We start from the raw sequence: 26,379 nt of genomic DNA, 5'->3' as shown, positions 1-26,379 counted from the left end.
GTAGTTTGATGACGCCAAGTTTTAGAGCGGAAACTTGGGACATGTGGTCTCCATATCAACGGACGGTGCAAAAGAATAGGGATTGCCGTCTGGAAGAACTCATGTTCGTGGATGCGATTATTAACGTTACTGTAGTATGAAGCAGAGCAGGAGCGAGTGCTGCGGGAGCTGAACGAGGAGCTGGAGCGATTGATCAACACACGCCTCACGAGCAGCGGGACTTTTATTATGACACAGTCGCTGGCGCCGCTTCCGCTTTTCCGGTCATGAGTTTACGGGAGCTGTCCTTGTCGACAGAACAAGCGGCAGATGGTAAACAGTAATCATGTTCCATAAATAAGTATCACCATCCACCATAAAACGTGCAAGAAGTAAATAAGGAACTGCTTGAAGCAAGCTAGTGGTTTGCTGGACGCTAGACACTACTTCCGCATTTGTCCACGGCACTGTTGTCATGTGGTTTCTACGTCAGTAAAGGCGGTAACAAAGGTAACTGACGTCATTGACAGGCGACTGCACTGCCCCATGTCACTGTTTATATATATAATATATATATATATATATATATATATATATATATATATATATATATATATATATATATATATATATATATATATTTACAGCAAACTCACAGGCAAGAACAAAGTGTTTAGCAAAAAATGTTCAAGAAAAACCTAAATGTGACTGTAATTGGCACAAAAGTTGACCTCAGAGGAAAAACTAAATGATAAAAAATGCATCACAAGTATCATAGACCACTGCTAACATCATTACAACCATATGATGTACCGGATCCAAGCTATCTTGGAAATCAATAGAGACTCACAGAGTGAACTTAACAGTTTGTGTCTGAGTTCAAGAGCCGTTAATGCATTAATGGTCAGGAACGAGGAGATGAGAGGAGGAAAAGATCATGCTGTTAGGTTAATCACGGCAATTCTTAGAACTACCTGGGGAGACAGCCTGCATTTGTATGAACAGAATATGAATTAGTCTTCCCCACCTAATAATAAACTGAATACATAGCACATGGGGAATGCATAATGTAGCACAATTAAGATTTAAATTGAGTTACACAGTCTCTGTTTGCTAAGCTTCTGAAAAAATGTTGGCAGAAATCATAACATATACCAAAATGCTAAATTTAGGCTGCCTCCGAACCCAGAACACAATCTGGTCAGATCAGGTACAAGTTTATTTATTGAAACTGGAACGATCAGGACTCTACACAGCCCTGGTTATCATCCTTTTGTCCAAATCCATCACATGCCAATTTGCATAAATATCATTAACTTCTCAAAATAATGGACTTCTCCAGTTTATACCATACAAATTTAATGGAAATGGTATTTTGAAAATGACTCCTGACTGTGGAATGGATTCCTAGATTACTTTCACAGCAAACAGCATTTCATTGGCCGTTGTGCACAAATCGAGGCGCAATGGAAGGGACTGATGGTGACATGGTCTTACATAATATTGCAGTCCAGACAGGTTTGCGGCAATATTAACTCAGCAAACGTCAGAACCAAAAGGGAGGGGTTTGAATGAATACACAGAACAAGACACAGTCTGTTTTTATTAAGCCAGCAACACAAAAATGGTTCAGAAGAGAGGTCAAATCTGATTGACAAGTTCCACGGTCAGAACGGTGGATGTCAATGTCACATTGTATCAAGTGTTTGACGAGCACGCAGAGCATCCCTTGCTGCTGCAGATCTTGTATGTCGAGTGTGTTAAAGTGGGATCTGAAGGCATGACTGAGCAAAATTTAATTTGAAATGACAGCCAGAGAAGTAAAGCTACCACCTGCCTGTTTGTCAGTGCATTAAGCTCAATTTGCTATGGCTTATCAAGAAGGGCTATTTTGTTGTTTCCCATCTCATCTCAGCACAAGGATAAATATGGTAAAGTTTGTTGTGCTCAGATATCCCAAGACAGACACACACAATTTATTGTTGTATTCCAATGATTAAGGGACACTCAGGTATAAGATGACAGAAATATGGATTTCAGGTCTTTTGCTAAATGTGTGTGGGAATGATATTTCATGATGACGAGAATTCTTTCATGAATGTCAAGTTGACTGCACAACAGGGCCAGGCTTTGTAACCTACTGCCACAAAGAAAACATTAGCTGACAGCTGGGCCACACTCTCCATCCTAATGGGGATGACATATCAGAAGCTCTAACCCAATCTCTGAACACAAATCACACACACACATGTTTGTTTTTGTGAATTGTGGGGAAATTTCATAGGCGTAATGGTTTTTATACTGTACAATCCGTATTTTCTATCCCCCTACACTACCCCTACCCCTAAACTTACCCATCACAGGAAACTGTGCACATTTTTACTTTTTTCAAAAAAACTCATTCTATATGATTTACAAAAATGGGGAGATGGGGTAATGTCCTCATAAGTCACCCTCTCCTTGTAATACCTATGTCATACCCATGTCATTATACAAATTTGTGTCCTGATATGTCACACACACACGCACAGTCTTGTATGTGACATAACATAACATTTTTATTACTGACATCTCTGTCTATAAATACAAATCACCCATTTAAAGAGTTACAGTTATGACAGTTTTATTTCCAGATATGAAGTTTGAGTCTTGTTGTATAGATACAAAATAACGCTATAATGTTTACAATACGACAAGCCCAATCCCTATGAGATATTTCACCCTTTGGCAGAGTGCAACTCATACACCATTTTATTGATTAAGGAGGACCTATAAAATTATATGTGATGAATTCTCATTGTGAGTGGTCTGTCTGAGACAGAGGTCTGTGTTTAAATCAATAAAAGCTGATTTTGGCCCTATACACAATTATTCTGTAAAGAATTCATTCAAAGGATTCAAAGCTCTTACAGGGTAGGCTATATAAAATGGCCATTAACTAAATAAAAGTGCCAAATAGCCACAAATATTGAATGATTTAATGGGCTATCATGCTATCATTATGAATAAATGACAAATATGCAAGATGATAAAAAGGAGAAATTTCAAAAATCAAATTTAAAAATCTTCAGTTTGTGTAATTATAAATGTTGCTAATCGTTCATTTTGGTATGCATTTAAATATGAGTGTGTGGAAAAATACTGGGTTTTGTCTATATTTTACCCAAACATGGGTTGAAACAAGCCATGTATATACAGGTGCTGGTCATATAATTAGAATATCATCAAAAAGTTGATTTATTTCACTAATCCCATTCAAAAAGTGAAACTTGTATATTATATTGATTCATTACACACAGACTGATATATTTCAAATGTTTATTTCTTTTCATTTTGATGATTATAACTGACAACTAAGGAAAATCCCAAATTCAGTATCTCAGAAAATTCAAATATTGTGAAAAGGTTCAATATTGAAGACACCTGGTGCCACACTCTAATCAGCTAATTAACTCAAAACACCTGCAAAGGCCTTTAAATGGTCTCTCAGTCTAGTTCTGTAGGCTACACAATCATGGGGAAGACTACTGACTTGACAGTTGTCCAAAAGATGACCATTGACACCTTGCACAAGGAGGGCAAGACACAAAAGGTCATTGCAAAAGAGGCTGGCTGTTCACAGAGCTCTGTGTCCAAGCACATTAATAGAGAGGCGAAGGAAAGGAAAAGATGTGGTAGAAAAAAGTGTACAAGCAATAGGGATAACCGCACACTGGAGAGGATTGTGATATAAAACCCATTCAAAAATGTGGGGGAGATTCACAAAGAGTGGACTGCAGCTGGAGTCAGTGCTTCAAGAACCACTACGCACAGACGTATGCAAGACATGGGTAAGGACCATGGTATCCCTGTTCTTAATTGGCCAGCAAACTCACCTGACCTTAACTCCATAGAAAATCTATGGGGTATTGTGAAGAGGAAGATGCGATATGCCAGACCCAACAATGCAGAAGAGTTGAAGGCCACTATCAGAGCAACCTGGGCTCACATAACACCTGAGCAGTGCCACAGACTGATCGACTCCATGCCACGCCGCATTGCTGCAGTAATTCAGGCAAAAGGAGCCCCAACTAAGTATTGAGTGCTGTACATGCTTATACTTTTCATGTTCATACTTTTCAGTTGGCCAAGATTTCTAAAAATCCTCTCTTTGTATTGGTCTTAAGTAATATTCTAATTTTCTGAGATACTGAATTTGGGGTTTTCCTTAGTTGTCAGTTATAATCATCAAAATGAAAAGAAATAAACATTTGAAATATATCAGTCTGTGAATGAATATAATACACAAGTTTCACGTTTTGAATGGAATTAGTGAAATAAATCAACTCTTTGATGATATTCTAATTATATGACCAGCACCTGTAGCTTATGTAGCTACTAAACTTGGATAAGGTATCTAACTAAAAGCTCACAGTAAAGAGCATACATTGACTACAGAATAATCAATTATTAATATTTTATTGGTTCTCTCTTGTTTTTGCAGGTGTTGACCGGCAGCCTGCCAGACCAAAAATGATGTCCGTAGGCCTATAGTACATTGCGTTTCACTATCGGACAGGAAAACGACAAAACTGTCATTGTCAGTTTATTAGATTTCCACATCACATATAGCCTATTATCTCAAATTACAGACTTAAGTGGTTAGTTAACTCTGCTAGAGACTGTGAAAAAAGTCCCTTTAAAAAGTCTACACCCCTTGCGAGTTAATTTTACAGTTCGCACACGTCGTCATTGATCCAGAATTAGTTTTACAAAATAGATTGATCATAGTTCATAAGGATATTTTTAGATTAGGTACAAAGGCAAGTAAAAAAACAATTAATTGTAGAGAGTGTGACACACAGTCGCGCGCAACAGTACGCGCGCAGATAAAAAGAGAGAGTGAGAGAGAGAGAAAGAGAGAGAGAGAGAACACAACAGTTGGCAGCATAAGTGCCTGCCTCAAAGATGCCACAGGGATCTTTCTTCCTTGAGTCACGTCTGTTTCCATGCGAATGGATCCACCTGCGAGCCTCAGAGGAGTGAAGCTCATTTTCTATGTGTGAAGATCGAACCTGTCACTGTCATTTCGGGCCGGTGAGCAGAGGTGAGGTGAGGTGAGCGCAACCGCTGCGCTTTCCTCACACAAAATCAAGATTTTTCAGCCCGGTTTGAATGAGCTCAGTCAAGTGTGTGAGCCACTTCTTACAGGACTATGAAGACCACTCGAAAATGCCGTGCTCTGCTGTCTGTGGGGTTAAATCTTCTGGCACTCTTATTCTCAACGACGGCGTTCATCACGACCTATTGGTGCGAAGGGACTCAGAGGGTCCCAAAACCCAACTGCAGTAAGGAAAGACGGCATAACTGTATTGACTATGGGGTGAACGAGACAGACCCGAGTAAAGTTCACTATAGCTGGGAAACGGGGGACGATCGCTTTCTCTTTAGGCATTTTCACACGGGGATCTGGTACTCCTGTGAGGAGAATATCCATGGAGGAGGTGAGAGTTCGTTAAGTTCCTAATTTTAAAGCGAATCATAACTGTATTCAATGAGGCGATGGTTTCCATTGTTTTGATATTTGTCTGTAACTTGGGGTTCTAGGCTGTATATGTCTTAAACTTTGATCAAATATTCCCATATTTGTCTGTCTGCTACATGTTAAAGTAGTTTTATTTGTCCCTAAACTGTGTAAATGAATGGCAAGTAGCCTACAAAGAGTGTTATTGTTACCTAACAACCGGGGTTGTAACACCTATTTTTTAAATTAATATTTTGAAAAGGTATATTAAACGTTTGATTTAATAACAGAAAGCAAAAATGAAAACACACACCAGATATATAGGCTATATATAGGCCTGTGTGTGTGTGTGTGTGTGTGTGTGTGTGTGTGTGTGTGTATATATATATATATATATATATGCACACACACACGCGCACACACACACACACACACATATATATATATATATATATATATATATATATATATATATATATATATATATATATATATATATGTGTGTGTGTGTGTGTGTGTGTGTGTGTGTGTGTGTGTGTGTGTGTCAAGACTTAAGATGCAAAAGCCTCTAAGTGCCATCTGACATTTTCTTCTAAAATAAGCATTTTTTTATCAAGCTTGTATGTTTATGTTCAGTTATTTCACTTTAATGTCAATGAAAAGGAAATAATATTGCCATTAAAGTGAAATTACTGAACCTAAACATACAAGCTTGATAAAAAAATGCTTATTTTAGAAGAAAATCCCAGACGGCACTTAGAGGCTTTTGCATTTGAAGCCTTCATATATATAAAACATAAAAAATATAAAACATGCCAAAAAAATAGGAAAGAGTCAGAACTCTTCAGCTATATGACTACTATTTTTTTTAAACTGGTAGTAGGTGTAAAGTACATTATATTAAGTTAAGCAAGAAAACCTGCTGGTTTAGATGATATCTGTCAATTAAGCATTCATTAATATAATCACAAATCAATTATACTATAATGAAATTATATAAGAGAGTGTTTTTGCACTTTGGGGAAACTTCAACAGGCCGTGCGTAAAGCAGTATGAATGTGTTGCGCAATGGATTGGCGGGGAATGATTGTACGCCAGCAGCTTTGGAAACATCTGTCAGGATTTACTTGACTCTCAATGAGTTTTGAGGAACTTGGTAAAGGCACTGTTAGATAACCACATTCCCCATGGAACACAGTGAAATAAGCAGCTCTTGGACAGCCTTATTTTTTTAAGGATACTCTCTCTCCCTCTGAAATGTTTTTTAATCTCAGACAAGTTAGTTTTGTCACAAATTCGTCGGTAGAACATCAGGAGTTATTGGTTAGTGGACAATACACCAAGATTAAAGGATATCCTGCAAATAGAATGATTTGTAGATATGATTCGTAACTATCTTTTGCTTTCATGTTTAAATTAAAATTGGCTTTCATGATAATATTTAATATTTAATACCATGGTCAACAGCTAACATAAAGTTTATTATTGTATTAATCCAACAGACTTTGTCAGGGGAGTGAGGGAAGGTCATTGTTACACTGTTGAGGATTAAGTTATGTGGCTCAAGGTTTTTTTTTTTTTTTTTTTTGGTCAGCGTTGTTGTTGACACCCTTTCCTATCTAATGATCAATGGGATTTATGATTAATCTGACTGTGTCAGACAGGCTTTGTGCTGTAAACCCATCTTCACACATCCACACAAACAGCTCAGCTCAGTATCTGCATAATGATTTACCGTCATCATTAACATAATATAATATTCCATTATACCTATTATATATGTGTACCTGTAATATTTGTGCGTGTATTATCTTACAGTCACTCTTTTATCAGTGCAGAAGCACAAGAAAGCAAGAAATTAAACAAAAGACAAGATGCACCTTAACATTGTAGTGATTGTTGGAGTTCCTTGCATTAAAATGCAGAAGCAGTTTAATTGCATAAACAGCAGAGCCATCAATAACTGTAAAGATTTATGAAGCAACCCTTCTGACCAATGCCCCCATTTAACACTGAAACGTCAAAGAACTTGAGTCGTTCAGACGGAGGAGTGGCAAAGCCACATAGAGAGCATGAAAATGTAGAGTGCTAATTAATAAATCATACTTAAAGATCTCTTCTCTTTGCCCACTGATCAGTACAGTACCACATAATAATGCTAATGGCCATCAAATCATTCACTCTCATTACCGATGCAATTACCCTCAACCAACCTCAGATAGCAGATTAAACACATTAGACGCTGATCAAAAGCCAGGGGTCTTTAATCATATGGAATATTGGAAGAACAGAAATGGACTGAATGAAGATGATTACACCTTTTAAATCCATAATGAGTGAGTGAGCCCATGTCATTCTGATTCCCCAGGGAAGGCATTGGGAAATGAATTGAATGCGAAATGAATGCATACTTAATATGTATGTGATATAATTGCATCACAATGTGCCCGAGATTAGCTGTTAAAATCACATAGATTCAGTAGATTTCTTGAATTATGAATCTTTGAAATAACATTGATGCTATTTCAAACACTTCTCTTTTTAAGCTTTAAAACAGCTCTATTCAAACATGTGTGACCAGTAGGTTTATACAAATAAGTCTGTATCCAAAAATTGGACTAGAATGAATCATTGTAGACATTCCATGTCATTGATATAAATGAAATGATTACCACAAGTGCCTCACCTAACTGGTGAAATAAAATCCACTAGAAATTCAATTACCCGTGTTCTTGCATCATCTGCCTTTTTTGGAATCGGTTAATGCATTTCTCCTGGTGCAGTGAGATTCCGTTATTCAAATTGAGGAGAGGTTACCATGGGCCACTTATCTGCCTGGCAGAAGGATTAAACTCCCTCCAGGGACCTTGTTTACTGAGAAAAAAAAGCTCAGGGGAGACGTAATGAGAATAGAAGTGCACTTAGAAGGTGCAGAATATGAAATCCAGAATATGACACCCTGTCATGTTCGATGGCAAACAAATGTGTGATCAGTCACACTCTGAACTACTTTCTGGCCACGTACACAGTGCAGCTAAATTCGGTTGTCAGTTCATCTTTTAGAGCTTAATCATGTTCTGTACACACACACTTCAGTAATTTACAGGAGTGACAATCGCATTCTACATTGAATTATCTCCTGAAAAATGCAGGTACTGACAAAAGCATTTACAAATGCAGCGTGTACGGAACCGAACTGGGGTGCGTTTCCCAAAGGCATCGCTAGCCAACTAACATTGCAAGTTCCGTCGTTACTTACATAACGATTTGGTTTTTCCGTACCATAGTTCAAACGAACATTCGCAAACTGCATCGCAAACTTGTGTGGTTGGAACGACAGCTCTCGAGCTGTTGTTAGAAGCATAGTTTCTTGTTTTTATGACATGTGGACTTAATAAATCCTTATCTTGAGCAAAATAAGCAAGCTTACATTAAGTATAATGTATATATTTTATGTCGAATATATACAAATGTCATTTATATATTTTAGTTTGTCAAGAGATCTAAAGCACCGTTTTTGAAGAGTGCACATGTGCGTATACATAATCTAGTACGTAAGAACAAGCGTTTGATTTAATCTGGGAATAAAGCAAAATAACTGAATTAGTCCTCTAATGCCATGTCCGTAATTTATAGCAGAAATTCCAGCATTAATTCGACCTCAAACGGATTCATTTAAAGAAGTTATTACTCCACCACCTGTGTGGCGTCATTCACCAACGTGGTTGAACGACAGGTTTACGACAATACGGTTTCAGGAAACGGTCGTGACTAGCTAGTTGATTTGTTCAGTGATGCATTGTACTATGGTAGTTCAGCAGCGAGTTACATCGTTGTTCAGGAAACGCACCCCAGAACAACTAGCGTTAATCATAAACAAGACACGATGCCTCCGTCGACTGTGCTTTAGTTAAAATTGCTGAACATAACATCTTTTGTTACTGTAATATTAGTTTGGTCAGAATAGCGGATACCAAACACTGGAGATGCCAGATCATTGTTATGGTTACTACGGTGTTTCAGCAGTGAGTCGTACACACAAGGGCTTTTCACACTGCGCTTAACCTAAATCCCGCTTTTAACCACAGGTAAAGGAAAGTTTCACACTTGTAATTTAGAAGCGGGGTTAGCACTGCTTTTTACCTAAGGTTATGAAATCCTGCTCTGGAGCAGGGTTAGCACTGCTTTTGTGGTGTTAACCCCACATTGCGGTGCCAAACTTGTACAGTGTGAAACAATGCAGTGTTAGAATGCAGCTAGATGCTTAGCAACAGAATCGCATACTCACATTTGCCTGCTTTGGACGTTCACGGAAACACTGCGCATTGTATATAAACAGTAAATTCAGCGCTTGAGAGGAAAAATGTCAAATGTAACAGATGTAGGCTAGAAAGAGCTGTGCATGTAAACCTCACTCCCCTGAACTCAAGAGGTGCTCTAGCGACTGATGCTAGGGACTGCGGTCTTTAGCCTCATTGTTAGAGTGCCCACCTCCCATGCGGATGGGCCTGGGTTCGCGTCCCACTTGGAGTGGGCAGGTGCGAACTAGAGGGGCTACAGTGATAGAAAACGCAACAATTTGAGTGAAGAAGAGACTGTTTCATTCTTACCTTTATAGTCTGAAATGTTCATTCAGTATAAATTTGATAGTACTGTCGGCAGTACAGGATACTAGAATTGTCAAAAGTACCGACTTCGGTATCACATTGGTGCACTTTTGAGCAGATTCGTAAGCACCTCTGATTGGCCATTGTATTCACGCACTCATCGGATATGTCTGTAATTGGCTTCAATGATCATCGGTTCCAAAACATTATAAATAGTCATCAGTGACACTCTTCACTGAGCGCTTACACAGATACACACGGGAGCATTTGAAAGCATGTGTCTATCGCAGACCAATCCGCAATAGAGCGTGTCTACACAATGGCCAACCAGAGGTTTACGAATCTGCAGCGCTCAAAGCCTCCCATTTTTTAAATTTCAGTACCGAGTGGTACAAGTCAGTACTTCTGACAACTCTACAGGATACACAATGCTAGAGCTATGTAAACAGGTCACGTGGTGTGTTTATCCAATCAATGACACTGACACCGCAAATAAGAATGTTAACCCGGGGTTTAGGATTGTACAATGTGAAACGTCAGCTTATGATTACCCAGAATTAATTGTTAACCCATGGTTAAGAATGACCCAGGGTTAACCATTTCAAGTGTGAAAAGCCCTACAGACAGATAATTTAGGAATCTCAGGACTCTAAGTCCTGAAACTTTACAGTGTGTACATGGCCAGTCTGTTTGATTTTTTTCTTCAGTTCTGCTGTCACTATAGAGCGTGGCATATAGAGTTGTCAAAAGTACTGACTTCGGTACCAGTCGGTACTAAAATTTTAAAAATGTGATGCTTTGAACACTGTTGAGCGGATTCGTAAACACCTCTGATTGGCCATTGTGTTCACATGCTCATCGGGTATGTCTGTGATTGGCTACAATGATCAACACACGGGAGTGTTTGAAAGCACACAAAAGTGTTTGAAAGCAGGCGTCTATCAGCGGATTGGACTCCTGCTTTAAAATGCTCCCAAGTGTATCTGTGTAATTGATGACTATTTACAAGCATTGATCATTGAAGCCAATCGCAGACATATCTGATGAGCCGTGAACAATGGCCAATCAGAGGTGTTCATGAATCCGCTCAACAGCACTGAATGCATCACATTTTTAAAATTGCTGTACTGAAATCGGTACTTTTGACAACTCTAGTGGCATATTTTAATGATTGAAGCTTCAAAAATCTCATTCATTCTGGTGGTGAAACTTATTGGCATTAATTTGAACTGCTTTTGAACATTAGCCAAGTTTTAAATGCTACTTTAAACCTTGATTTCTGAAGGTAATAAAACTTTGAAAGGCCTGTGTGGTCTATAATATAGATGACAAAGAACATAAAGTTTTGCTGAGTCTGACAAGCCTGGAATTATGAGTGTTGTGTCTGCAGACTTGTGCAGTAGTGCCACAGCCAATATATTTATTGTATTTTTTGAACTGGGGCACATTGATAGAGAAATTTGAGCCACACACACACATAGAAAGTAGAGGAAAGGAAAAGGAAAATGCAAATATGAAAATCACAATATTTCCATATGCAATTGTTGTCTTCATATTACCATGCTCATCTCTCACTTCTATTTGACCTCTGTCCTTTAGGCACAGCTTAGCATCTTCATTCACCCCTCCACAGGCAAGATTATCATTGAAAGTTGCAGACTAAAGTTTTAAGTAGAAATAGCCTTGAACCTCAAATTATCCTCACCAGTTTAATTAAAAGTCAAATTTAGTAGGATGCACCAAAAACCTTTTATGTTCTAGCCCAGAGACACATAGGACAATCTTAATTAAAACAGTTATTTTGGTTAGACCACAGACAATTGGTTTTCATCGTTTCATCGAGGCATATGCAGACTTTCTACACATTTATATGATCGCTATAATTACAGGAAAAGCATACCGTATGCTACAAATGCAAAATGACATTAAGCAGTGAATGTGCAAAAATGCTTGGTTTGTGTAATCAAAAACATCAGATGCCAAAATGACACGTAGAGGTTAACGCTAAGAAAAACTAGAAAAAAAAATTAAAGTGATGGATTCATCCAGGGGAAAGCAGACTGCTGAAGCTGTCTTATCACTGGAAAACAGCACTGTAAAGATGAAGTTGAGCCCTATGACTCTCGGTTCACAAAAAGAGCTTGTAGAGCACAGATGTTAACTCTTCGGTTGTTTTGTGTCTTTCCAGGTGAGAAATGCAGGAGTTTTATTGATCTGGCCCCGGCATCTGAGAGAGGTGAGTAATGACTGTCATTAGAGTGCCGTTCAGGCTTGTCCGACAGCACACACCAAAACCTATGACAGATCTCTTACCCCCCCCCCCCCCCCTTGGAGCATCTTTGCGATATTATTTGACACACGCTTCATTTGTGGTGCATTAGCTAAAGTATGCATGTTTGAGTGAATGTTCATTTCCTCCAGGCCAGTGCAGGTTATGTACTTTAAGTTTACCAATTGTTAAGAAAAAAATAGCCTTTAAAATGATTAGATAGATAGATAGATAGATAGATAGATAGATAGATAGATAGATAGATAGATAGATAGATAGATAGATAGATAGATAGATAGATAGATAGATAGATAGATAGATAGATAGATAGATAGATAGATAGATAGATAGATAGATAGATAGATTTTTTTTTCTTCTCTCCTCTGTTTTATGAATAAATGTGATGCAATGTCACTCTTTGGTAGAGTGTGAGGGTGATACTTCAGCAGCCACTTTTATGTGCCAGGGGTTCATTTAATCTAGATTTCAACTTTTTTTCTTTTTGTTATACGAAGGTCATATTAAAACTTATCTTAAACTAAACTAATCTTATCTATCTTAACGCTTATCTATAATTTATACTTTTATTCTTCTCCAATTATAGATTTTTTTAAAACAAAGAAGAGTAAAAGGAAACGTCACTTGTTAATAGACTATTTTTAGTGCAGAATTTCCAATCAATATAGTACTAATTTTATTTTTTTAAAAATATGCAAAAATTTAGGACACATAAATTTGGCCATTTTTCAAGAAAAAAAAAAAAGTACATTTCTACCACAGAACGCTGGTAAACACAATACATAATTTGAGATGTGATGGAAATTACACTGTTAACGAACAAATTAAACACTGAGAGTTTATTTTCTAAATGTCCACAGGGTCCGTAGTTGAAAAAGTACCCACAAAGAGAAGTGCGATCCAATATTGATAACACATTTTATTTTTCTTTGAAGTTACATTTGATAACATGATGTGTTCCTTTACTAAAAATGTTTTTAAAGGCAGGCTTTAATTGTTGACATTTTTATGTGGTGGCAAAGATTTCAGAGGGGAAATATGATTTTGAATATGGAATTTTATTTCTGTTCAGGGGTCTACTGCATAATACATCTCGCCTTGAACAAATCTGGAGATATTACTCCGCAATCAAAAAATATTATTTTTGCTTGCAATTTTGCTTGCAAATTACATCTGCCACAGTTTCAGGGGAGAACATTTGCAAGGCAAACTACACCATTGCCTGTTCTCTTTAGACTCCGGTTTTTTATCTTATATGTCATGACTGACTCTCAAGGTCTCCAGTGATAATCATGTTTGATACAAAGCTGTCGATATTTGTGGAATCAGCCGAAGAGGGATGGAAGTGCATTTTGATTGAAGTGTGTTCAGATTCAACCCTCTATCTAAGTGCTGTCTTGTATGGAAGCTTGTCAAGAACTGTTTGTGCAAAAATTAGAATGAGAAATTTGATTTATGACTACTAAATATGCTCAGGTCAGGTTTAGTGCTTCTATCTCTATCCTCTCTCAATGACGCCACAACACCGACGATATCAAGCCCTCTAACAGTGCTTTTCTCTGGGACTGCCTCAAGGAGCCCTCGAGAAAATTGACACACTGTTTATAGTTTCCTCTGAAAAATGTAGGGCGGACTTTCAAAGGTGCCCCGATGTGTTTGAACTCTTGAAGACAAACACTTCAGACATTAATATTGCATAATGCCATCATATTTCAGGTAAGATGCTTTAATCACTCACCACCTGTGTTTCTCTCAAAGTCTATCATCTTTTATTTATCATGTGTGTGAGGGAATGTGTCGGGAAAGCCCAAACGAAGCCAAATTTCACAGTGGATAATGGGTAGAAAACGTGTAGCGGCAGACAGGACTATAAGGTGAGCTCCAAACATTGAAAGTGTAAGCAAAATAACATTATGATCTCAGACCAAAACAACTCCTGCTATCTCTGCCGAATCCTCCTCTGAGGAAGCTCCGGGGCGATTGGGAATTCTGCTAATTAGGAGGAGCTGATTGCTGTTATGGAAACACCCTTGAGTCTGTCTGATGGATACAACTAGATGTCTCCCTAATTTCTCAAAAATACATAAAAATGAAATAAAATAAATAAAGATTAAACATCCTTTTGAGACATGAGTGCAGCTTTGTTTTTCAAATTGCAGATGTTGCTGTCATGTCAAGTTTATGATGATTACTGCTAATGAGAAAGCCGACTTCTAGTAAGAACTCAAGAATGTTTACGGATTTGTTTACTCCTCTTTAGAGTATACAGCACCATTACAAAGTCCAAATGCTTCTATTTTTCATTTGGTAAAACTAGTGGTCAAAAATTTGGGTTCAGATTAAAGAAAGTAATACTTTGATTCAGCATAGATGCATAAGTATAATTGATCAAAACAAGTGATAGTAAAGATTGTTTTTTTTTTTTTTTAGATTTGGATTGTACATGAAAAGTGTAAATGCTGTTCTTGAATCCTGAAAAAAAAAAGATCACAGTTCAGAAATATTAAGTACTGTCACAAGGATAACTTGTGGGAATGTGAGAAAATGTCATGGCCATCGGTTTGTAACGTAAAGTTATTGGTTATCAGATAGAGTTGTGGCCTGTTACCATATTTCCTAATCTTGTCATCTCACCATCATTTCTTTTCTTCTCACCTCTCCACTGTTTTATGAATATAAAATTATGAAAAAATATTCAGCAGTCACTTTTTTTGTGCCAGGGTTTGATTTAATCGGAGTGTCTATTTACAATAAGTGCAAATAGCATCCCTTGTTGGCAAATGCTATTTACACTAGCTCCGCCCAACAATATCTGGTTGGGCCACAGCAGCAGTAGCAAATAAGATTCGCAGACCTAGCTTTTAACGTGATTGACACGGGTTCGAATCCACCTTTTGCCAAGTTCGCATTTATTTTCAATAAAAATGAAAATAAAGTTCTAAAAGTGGAAATAAACTGCAAACAAATGTTAAATAATATTAAAAGTGTTTATTGGGTAGGGTTAGGCGAAGGTGTAGGGAGGGTTTTTATTCTCCCAATAAGGCAGCATCCATTTAATAATTGTAATAAATGTAATCATTTACACTCTACGATATTATTGCATCCTGCTATTGTACAAAAATACTGAGGTGCAAATAGTATCTGCCACTATAAAGTGTAGATAGCTAATTACTATTCACTCTAACTGCAAAGAACTGATAATTTTCGAGTGCAAATAGCATATCGCTAAGAAAATATGCTATTTTCACTTAGTGTAAATAGCATCTATTGCACTTAGTGCAAATAGCCACTTCCTAATTAAATCTAGATTTCAACTTTTTTTCTTTTTGTTATATGAAGGTCATATATATATAAAAAAAAAATCAGTAATGCGTTAATGCGCTATGAAATTATGTAGGGGTAAGTTAAATGTAATATTAATTTAATAATGAACATAGACTAATAATAATAATAAATTTATATAATAATACATAAATTGGAAATGCCAAATCCTCTTGATATCACCAATAGCTGATGCTTTTGACAATATCTCTGGCTATCATTGATACACAATGTCATTGTCTATCATTGCAATCGCCAGTGATCGCATTCACATTCAATAATTCAATGCAACTTTGACAACAATCCCTTAATGAATCAACTCAATTCAGGTATGTTCATTATTCTTTCTAATGTTATGCCAGAGGAATGTACTTAAACACTTTTAAAACTATCATACCTAAGGTTTTCATCTTTTTAAAGAACATCAAAAGTTCCCTTGGCCATTCTGAAAAGGGTGAAAAATGATGAAGGCTAAAATTATAATATTGAGTTCTGATTGTTCAATTGCTGTTATTTATAGTTTGTTAATTATCATACATAGAGAACTGTAATATTTCACTTGGATGACAAGTGTTACATAATACAAAACACTGGTAATCTAATGGGAATGGTTTAGAGGGGATGCGTTTTGTAATTATTTTTTAACAACGGGGATGCTATCCTCCCTCAAATCGAGCCCTGCCTACAAATATTGCACTGTTAAATGTATTCATTTTAAGTCATATTGTTTCCCATTTTTCAAAACCCTATTGTCAGGTTTAAATAAGATTTGTAATGTGCTCTTACATGGAGCAGTTATTATTGACAGATGCTCATATAATATGATTTCTACTTAGTGAACTCAAAACACCCATCTGCACCTTGCAAACTGAACTCGGCATAAAGAAGACCTATGCAGAAACGTGTCCAATGCATGTCCATTTTATATGCAGGGGACAAGTTGTTAAATTTTCACTTGAATCTGACTGTGAATAGAAATGACAGAGAGAATTATGGGGCAACATCAGAGCATTTTGCTCATCAGTGTGTGTGCGTGTGTGTGTATTGCAGGTGTCCTTTGGCTGTCAGTTGTGTCTGAGGTGCTATACATCATGCTGCTGGTCGTTGGCTTCAGTCTGATGTGCCTGGAGCTTTTTCACTCCAGTAATGTGATCGATGGACTCAAACTGAACGCCTTCGCCGCAGTCTTCACCGTGCTGTCAGGTAGGCTTGCACCCTTGTCCCCACCTCACACTTAGAGAAACTAATTGCGCATTACTTCATTACATTTATCACCCATACAAAGACACATGGCCTTGTTCTCCTGTTTGGTCTCACCACAGTCACAAATGATGATGATAATAATAGAAAGTTTTGGGCTTTTTTTGTTAGTCCCTACAGAAATGTAGTCATTCAAATTCTGTATTTAGTGATTTTGATGACAGAATACATTAGACAATTATACAGTTTTACTACAATTTTACTTGACTATAGTTCTAAAAAAAATAATTTCCAGTTATCCGCAACTGTTTAAAAGTTTGGTGTCAAGAAGACTTTTATTCAGCAAGGACACATTAAATTGATCAAAAGTGACAATAAAGTTCAAATAAATGCCATTCTTTAAATGAATATTAAGCAGCACAACTGTTTTCAACATTGATAGCAATAAGAACAGCAAATCAGCATATTAGAATGCTTACTAAAGGATCATGTGATACTGAAGACTGGAGTAATGATGCTGAAAATCCAGCTTTACCATCACAGAAATAAATTTATAATGGATTTATTTAATATATTTACACTGCGTTTCAAATTATTATGCAAGTGACGTATCAGTAAGATTTCAGTAGAATAAACATTCAGATTTTAGTTTTTCTAAGAAAATGTTTGTTTGTTTATTTATCCATGTCTTTTTAGATAACTAGTATCAATCTCAGACAAAATAATTTGCCAGGTCTATGAAAACCCTACTTAAAGATGTTGTTCCACATTATTAAGTAAGTCACAGTTCTCATGCAATATGAGGAGGAAGAAAGATCTTTCTGAAGATGAAAAGCATGAAATGGTGCAATGTTGTGCAAAAGGCATGAAAACAACTAATATTGTATGAAAACTGAATGCAGATTAGTGTAGTTCACAACGTAATTTTGGGAGGAGTGAACCCATCTAATCTTTCAATTAGTCAAACTCAAACATAATCTCAAGAGGAGGGAACCCTAATCTTTCAATTACATCCAGAGCATATAAGCAGCTACTCACCCTGCTCTGGCATCAGTTGTTTCAATATCCCTCCACCTCCCCAACTCCACCACATTAATTAAGCATCTCATCTATCGTACTCCTCTTCCATGCACAAGTAGTCCCTGGGGGTTATATCCAAGCTCGAGTTGAAGCTGCTTCCTCGAGTCCCTCCACAGCGGACAGCAAGCCACATACGCTTAACCTTATTAGCTTAAAGATTTTATGAGGAAATGAACTCGTGAATTCAACTATCATAAGATCTGTGAGTGATTTAGAGCACAGCAGAACTCGGTCAGATAAAGGCTTATTAAGTAAAGTTACTGTCAAAAAATTAATTGTATGAAAAGGGCAGCTAAAAAAGCCAGTGTTGAGCAGCAAACAGGTATTTGAAGCTGCTGGTGTCTCTGGAGTCTCAAGAAGCTCTCCATGCAGGCTGGCAGTTGTGCGTAAAGATGCATTTCAGCCACTCCAAATCAAACCTCACAAAGAGAAACATTTACAGTGGGTTTAGAAATATATTTTCAGACAGTTTTATTGCTGTGGTGTTTTTTTGCAGCATGGGATAGTGCATAGTGCATTGTATTTCAGAAGGCACTATCCTCCTCTTTATACCATAACTGAAAATGACCAGTTATGATCTCCACATATCTTGCAAAAGTCATTTTAATACCCTCAGAGACCCTAAGGGGACCTTCCATCTCACTTCCCAATATTCCAGCCCAAATCATCACCCACCAGCTCCTTGCTTACATTGCAGTCTTGTTGGAACGTGGTGGCCATTCACCAGCCATCCAGAAATCCATCCATTTAGACCATCCATTGTAGTACAGCATTAGTCAGTAAATAAAACTATTTAAAAATGAGTCTTCATGTATTTGTACACCCACTGTAAATGTTTCTCTTTGTGAGGTTTGGTTTGGAGTGGCTGAAATTCATCTTTACGCACAACTGCCAGCCTGCATGGAGAGTTTCTTGAGAGTCCAGAGACACCAGCAGCTTCAAATACCTGTTTGCTGCTCAACACTGGCTCTTTTATAGCTGTCCTTTTAATACAATAATTTTTTTTGACAGGAACTTTCCTTAATAAGCCTTTATCTGACCGAGTTCTGCTGTGCTCTAAATCACTCACAAATCTTATGATAATTTGATAATCTCCATTCAATTTCACACAATATTAGTTGTTTTCATGCCTTTTGCACCACATTGCACCATTTCATGCTTTTCATCTTCAGAAAGATCTTTCTACCTCCCCATATTGCATGAGAACTGTGACTTACTTAATAATGTGGAACAACCTCTAAGTAGGGTTTCCATAGACCTAAGTAGACCTGGCAAATTATTTTGTCTGAGATTGATACCAGTTATCTAAAAAGACATGGATAAATAAACAAACAAACATTTTCTTAGAAAAACTAAAATCTGAATGTTTATTCTACTGAAATCTTACTGATATGTCACATGCATAATAATTTGGAACGCAGTGTATATACAGCAGTTACAACACCAGAACAGCTGCTGCTTTTTGAATTTCTGATTATTTGATTTGAATACCTTCAACTAATACCCAATATAGTCCAGTTCATTTGGGGGCCTTAATGCTTTTTAATTCCAACTGCAGCAGAGAGAGAGAGAGAGAGAAATCACCCATCCAGAGATGAGCCTTCATGTGGTTAGCTGACAGTGGTTAAACACGGGTTTAGAGAAAATAAATAGGCTTTCAACTTTTCAGAGGAAGAAAAAATATTCCCATATCTTCAGTTGTTGACATCACATGCTGTCCGTCCAATCACACTACAGTATTTTGGCACAAATTTGATAACAAAGTTTGATTTGAAAGACATTTTTGTTGCTGTTTCATCATCTGGGTCCTCAGGCAAAACCTGTTAACAAAAAATATTTAGAGGAAATAGTAGACTAACGAGTTAAAACATAAGGTTAAAAAAGTGCAAGTGAGGATTTGTAGTTACACAGTTTCATAACAACTCTACCTTATTCATCCCTCAGCCGTCTCTGCTTTTGTGCAATGCAAGGGTAAATAAAGATCTGGTGTTTGATTTTCTTTTCACAGACAAAGTTATTCCTAGACTAAAATGCTTGTTTGAACTGCTTTAACTGAAAGCTGCTTGCACTGATGTATCTTATAATATGTCAGTGCCATTGTTTTGTCTCAAGATGCACACCAGTGATGTTTTTTTTCTAAGGCATGTTTATAAAAACTACTCAAATGTCATAATTGAAGTCCTAATTCGGCATAACCTATACCCTGTCTGTGAAACCAGGCCTGTCTATAAAGACTAATGTTTTATGTATTTGAACAGAGAAGAGTCTTAGTCTGATATTTCTCATCTAGTATCCAATATACTGTTTTAAATATCTTGTGCATAGCATTTCATCTTTTATATCATGAGGTCATGTTTCTACCTGACTTAAGCTCAAGTTTGACATTACATTTGAGTGCTTTTAATATAATATCCAGGTTAATATGCCATTTGAAGCCATGCATGTTTGAACAGAGAATTTTGCAATTTTGTTATTTTAGTGCTTGGTGGTGTGCTCTTTTTTTACTGATTTGCTGATTTTTACTTATCAAAACAAAAACAAAAAACACTGGTGTAGATGGTTCCATAAATATAAAAACACATCCATAAACCGGTCCTAATTTACTCATCCTCATTCCAAATGCTTTTTCCCACATGGAACACAAAAGGGGATTTAATTTTTTTTTAATGTTTTCAGAGTTCTTTTCCATGCTTGGTCATTGAATCAAGAATCGGAATGACAGTAAACAACAAAAACAAAAATATTTCTATCCAATGAACAACAACAGTATGAGAAATCACCAACTGCATATGTGGGTTTCTCATCAGGTCTCCTGGGGATGGTGGCTCACATGATGTACACACAAGTTTTCCAGATCACAGTCAGTTTGGGACCAGAGGACTGGAGGCCTCACACATGGGACTATGGCTGGTCCTTCTGGTAAGAATCTCTGATATTTCCAGTCACATTTGCATTATCAGCCAAAACCTGATGGATGATAAGCAGTGAATGTGTTGATCACATACACTATTGTTCAAACATTTGGGGTCAGAAATATTTGTTTCTTTTTAAGGAAGAAATTAATACTTTTATTCAGGAAGGACAAGTGACAATAAAAAAAAAAATGAATTAAGAAAATAGTATTTTGTTCTTTTTTTTAATTAAAAAAAATCCTGGGAAAAAATAAAATAAAAAAATAAAAAAATAAATAAATTACAGTATATATATAACAGTTTCCACAAAAATATTGGTAACACAAATGCAAAAAGTGTACATTTTTAAGCGAATGGCAGTGTTTTCAAGCTCCAAAATAATAAATAGCACAATAAAAGCATTTTAAAAGTAGTTCATAGAATTTCTGTGCTGTTTTTTTTAGTCTTTTGAAGTCATATGATTGCGTGGATGTTGTTTTTCATTGCAAATTCACTTGCTCAAGTTCATGGAAGAAGTAGCGATATTTGTTTTGTGACCAAATCAAACTCTATATATTTTCACCCTTAGTAGTCCCTGATCAATAATTAAATGGATTTCTCTGGAGCAGTAGCTCCACGTCCCATCCCAGCTCGCTGTGTTTTTGCTCCCATCCTGTATTATATAATTCACCAAGGCAAAGAGGCAAGGCATCCTCAGAAGTCACAGATGTGCCGGTGCCTGGTCCTCATTCTGCAACAAATAAATCTGGCTCTTGCAGACTCTTCTCATTTCAGGTTCACTTTCTCCAGTATAAATGCTCTTTTTCTAACTGAACTGACAACCTAGAAAAAAAAAAAAAATTAATTAAACTTCAAAATGGTTTCCTCAGTTTCTCTCCATACTCTCTGAGGCCACGTTGACCCATATATTTGGCAAATGAACAAAAAGAAAGAGTGAAATATTGTATTAGAGCATATTACACATTTCATATTACAAAGATTTATGATTTTTAATGTTTTTGAAAGAAGTCTCTTATGATCACCAGGGCTACATTTATTTGATAAAAAATATTATTGAAATATTACAATTTATAATAACTGTTTTCTATTTTAATATATTGTATAATGCAATTTATTCCTGTGATGGCAAAGCTGAATATTCACCATCATTACTCCAGTCTACATGATCTTTCAGAACATTCAGTGTTCCCGAATCATTCCTTATTGAAAACAGTTGTGCTGCTTAATATTTTTTTGTGGAAACTGTGATACTTTTTTTTTTTTTTTCAGGTTTCTTTGTGGAAGTGTATGTACAGCGCAAATAATTTACAAAAGGGTTCCTGCAGAAGTAGGAAGCTAAAACCCCAATATTTTACTCAGAATAACTCTAACACTCTTATTAGACTATATTTATTAGCTGTACTATATATCATGGAATATGATTTCTTTATCTGTGATTTAGAAAAAAATGTCTTGTTTACATTTTCTGAAATGCTGCCGTTTTTATATCACTAAATGTGTTGAGAATTGAGAAGGTCAAATACTTGTTGGATTGCTAAATTGGATCCAAAACAGTCAGTCATGTCAGCAAACAGTCACTATGTTGTCTTTTTGGTGAAAATCCAGTGACAGTAAATATAAAGTTAGAAGTTCTTTACAGCCTTATAATAATGTAAAGTACTTTTTTCTTTTTTTTTTTGCGTGTCAACTCTATCGTAAATTTTTTGGAGTGAGTCTCTGTCATTTAATTTTTTGGGACCATGCCTGTCTGTTAGACCAGAGAGGGAATGTCTGTATTGGATCTCCCAACAAATGATGTGTGTTATTTTGGCACTTGGATATAAGAGACATGCATTGGGGTTCTGACAGGCATGAAAGTGGTATTTACATTGACTGAATTACCACAGATGCTTGCCTGGCATCCATTAGTCTAGGCTAAAATTGCTTCATTTTTCCTCTGCCATCTGGCCAATTTCTTGTTTTCACTCTCTATTTCTGTACTACCTTTACTATACTGAATGGTAAGTATCTGAAAATCAAAGAGTAATTGAAACTTGAGCTTTTTTAAACCCTTCAACTTCAAGGTTGAATTTCCCCAGCTCACAAGCACAAAAATTGCACTCTCATGGTTTCTTATTGGAAACCAAAGGTAATTTGCAGTCTATAAATTGCAGACAATTTTTGGGGAATGTACTTTTTTTTTTTTTTACTGCTAATGAATGAAAATAAAGTTGAAATTTCCAAACATAGATAAAAACTGCAACACAAGTTATTCAGAAAAATAAAGATGAATATAAGATATGTAATAATTGTCATTTTTTGTTTTCAACTGAGTAGATGTTGAGTAGGTGTTTTGAGTCTGAATCTCATTCATGAATGAACTAGAGCTTGTATAGCTTGATAAAAATGAAAATAAAAATTATCGATGAATGACTTAGCAGATTTGTAGACACAAAGAAAGAATAAAAAAGGTTGTTTCTGTCAAAATCAGATGGTTTGAGTGTATGATTCTAAGATTAATAAATAATAAACATAAAGGATGCTTATTTGTCACCATCTACTGGTGTAACGATGTAACCTACAGAAAGAGTCATTGAATGAATAGGTGAATTGAGTCACTGAGTTCAATCAAAATCCCCATCACTACACCTCAGTGACACTACCTTGTTTAGCTAGTTACACTGTACATTTATAGTCCAATTCACACTGCACAGACAAACGCCAACAAACACGTATGTCGGTGTCTGTTGGCTTTGGTTGGAGTTTGTTTTCTCCCAACTGAACATGTTCAATTGGCGTTTATCAGGTCTGGGAATGTCTGAGCAGTGTGATATGATTTTCCAACAAACGGCAACAAACTCTGATGTATGTACTCTAATATAAACATCTTTTATTGATATGAGAATACCCCAAACTTCATGAAAATCACATACAAATCATATACTATCGTAATCGTGTGTTTATTACCTTCATGTTTTATGCATAGAAACATTTCTTTGGGAAGTGAAAACAGACAGCGCAGGAAGCCGACAATGGTCATCAGATCGCATAAATCAGTGGATAATGAATAGAAATTATGATTCCGTCTTATAAATTTTAAAGTAGCTTGTGTAAATATATCAGTATTTCTCCAAGTATGCACACTTTTGGACTAAAAGCCCTTACGGACGCTGCAGACATGATTGAATATGAATGAGTTTCATATCATAAGTTACCAATTGATTATTTTGCACTCCTGACATAAATTGAGAAATTACTGTCACTGCAACCAAATTTGATCTTAATCAGTGAACAAATATCGAAGCTGGGGTATTTAATCTTTCTAATGAAACAGTTTGTCCAGATCAACTGGAGTTCTCTGCATAAATTCAAGTACGCGCCAAGTGTTTCCCGTCGCAACAACCACGGCTTCACTCACAACCTCTTTCGTTATGTACGCCCTCTTTTCAGGTGAAAAATTATACGTAAATTGTCTGTGTTTGTTGGTTTCTATGCAGTGTGATTTGGCCTTATAAAGGCCAGCCTGATTTAAAGAGTGATATAATAGACTGGCCATCCATCCATCCATCCATCCATCCATCCTATCTGACAATGCACTATGCAAAAACTAAATGCAAATCAATCTCATTATGTTTTTATACATGTATGTTTCACAGTATGGCCTGGGGTTCGTTCACCTGTTGCATGGCGGCCTCCGTCACCACCCTCAACTCCTACACAAAGACGGTGATTGAGTTCCGGCACAAACGGAAGCTCTTTGAACAAGGCCTGCGAGAGGAGCAAACCTTCCTGGACCCGGAGGCCTTTCATTACTTCCGTGACACGTCCGTCCAGTCCATCTCCAGCTCTATAGATGTTTACCCAAGCCACGGAAGCAGCCATGGGAGCAGTCGTGGGAAAATGCGATCCCCTCCGGCCCCGGTGGACCAGGGCGACAACACAGAGTCTCTGGGAGAAGAGCAGTGCTGAGAGGACGTACACCCGGTACTGCACAGGTGGCCTTGCTCTGACCGGATATCTTGGAATACTGATTAACTGGGATGCGAAGGGTTGAAATGTTGAGTTCCCTTTTTTGATATGCATCAAAAGAGTGAAAATGGACATGTATTGTACGAGGCACGGAGGTATTAAGCTAAGCCTTAGTGAAGATAAATTGGTGATTGTAAATAAAATCATGTGGAAAGGGAGCATTTTTTTTTTCCGCCTACAGATAGCTGAGTTATGCACAGGCAGTTGGGAAAACAAAACGACTTACACTGCCGTGAAGACTGAGCAGTGCACGCTGCTAAAACCGTATCGAAGCATCTGTGGGTCCTTCGCCCTGACAGCTAGACAAGTCTTACACAGTATGTGAAATGCCCTCCTCTCTTGGTGAGATCTGCTTGAATATGCCTTCATGTTACAAACAGAAGAGTAGAGTACCGTTTAAATCCTGCCTTCAATACTACTGCAGCTGAACACAGGAGAAGCACAGCCCATTTCAGTTGCAACATCCACTAGGTATACAAAGTTACTGCCACTTGGATTTTGCCTGTTTCTGTATTTTGTCGTGCATTACTGGGTTGATTAGCAGCAATGCCAAGATTGTAATCCCCGCCCCCAAATCCTCTTTTTTTTTTTTTTTTTTGGGCAATATTTTGAACATCTCATAAATGTACATACAATGAATGGAATTCTATCTATTAATGAATGTACTAAATTGTATATTTATCTATGTATGCAATATAATCCTGTCTTTTTCATTTGATAAAAGAGGTACAAAATTGTCATCTTTTTGATTTTTTTGGTTTTCTTTTAAAAGTAAGATACAGAAAGCTAAGTACAACAGTTCTTTATTCTTTAGAAACACACAGGCAGTATAAAAATGGCAGTTGAGTTGACACAATGGAGGAAAAAATTATAGATGAATGACTCTTATGAATAAACACCATTTTGGAATAGCTTAGCAGATTTGCAGACACGCACATTTCAAAGAATACACTTGTTTCAGTCGATATCTAATCATTTGAGTGTATGATTGTACGACTCGTTCATAATGCTCTTATAGGAAATATTATTATTGTTCCTTCACATCTGGAGCTCTGCAGCAAGTCTGTGAACACAGTCTTTCTCAGTGAATCATGTTCTGTGAGTTCTGGATTTATGCTATTCAAGCTACTGAATTACACAGTATTTACTAGAAGCCATAAAAGTACATGCTGTAGCAATAGCTAACATGGTTTAGAGCCTGCCTTCAGCAGAAACCCTAGATCAAACAGCCAGTCAAATTAAAAGGGACTGACCTTGCAGTGTGAAAGCTAACAGATGAAGCTTAATGCAACACTCATGTAATTGTGTGAAGTTAGACAATCAGAGAGTGAGCCCGCTTCCATTCATTTGTGATATTAAGGAGAGCGAATGTCCATTTTCTCATCTTCGTATATTATCAAAACATCTGAACAGCTGCAAGCCTTTTTTTTTTTCTTTTCAATTTGACATTAAGGTAATTGCTCATCTAACCTGTGACAGACA

General features: G+C 36.8%; 1 protein-coding gene across 1 annotated transcript; it reads left to right on the top strand.

The window, feature by feature from the left end:
• Nucleotides 1-5,006: 5,006 nt before the first annotated feature.
• Nucleotides 5,007-25,457, top strand: gsg1l (gsg1-like). Its single transcript, XM_067374104.1, has 5 exons — nucleotides 5,007-5,462; nucleotides 12,278-12,325; nucleotides 16,748-16,900; nucleotides 20,785-20,896; nucleotides 24,525-25,457. Exons 1-5 carry the CDS (start codon nucleotides 5,174-5,176, stop codon nucleotides 24,835-24,837), a joined length of 915 nt encoding a protein of 304 aa, XP_067230205.1. The 5' UTR covers nucleotides 5,007-5,173; the 3' UTR covers nucleotides 24,838-25,457.
• Nucleotides 25,458-26,379: the final 922 nt, after the last annotated feature.

Source organism: Chanodichthys erythropterus, chromosome 3 (assembly GCF_024489055.1).
Source record: "Chanodichthys erythropterus isolate Z2021 chromosome 3, ASM2448905v1, whole genome shotgun sequence".
Taxonomy (NCBI): Eukaryota; Metazoa; Chordata; class Actinopteri; order Cypriniformes; family Xenocyprididae; genus Chanodichthys; species Chanodichthys erythropterus.
The sequence above is the reverse complement of the archived record's forward strand: the minus strand, read 5'-3'. Positions and strand labels throughout refer to the sequence as shown.

Excerpts from the sequence above, each read along its gene's own strand:
- gsg1l (XM_067374104.1), top strand. The coding sequence starts at position 5,174 with ATGAAGACCACTCGAAAATGCCGTGCTCTGCTGTCTGTGGGGTTAAAT. Across the intron at positions 5,463-12,277 it reads GGAGAATATCCATGGAGGAG|GTGAGAAATGCAGGAGTTTT; the intron begins GTGAGAGTTCGT and ends GTGTCTTTCCAG. Across the intron at positions 20,897-24,524 it reads GACTATGGCTGGTCCTTCTG|TATGGCCTGGGGTTCGTTCA; the intron begins GTAAGAATCTCT and ends TATGTTTCACAG.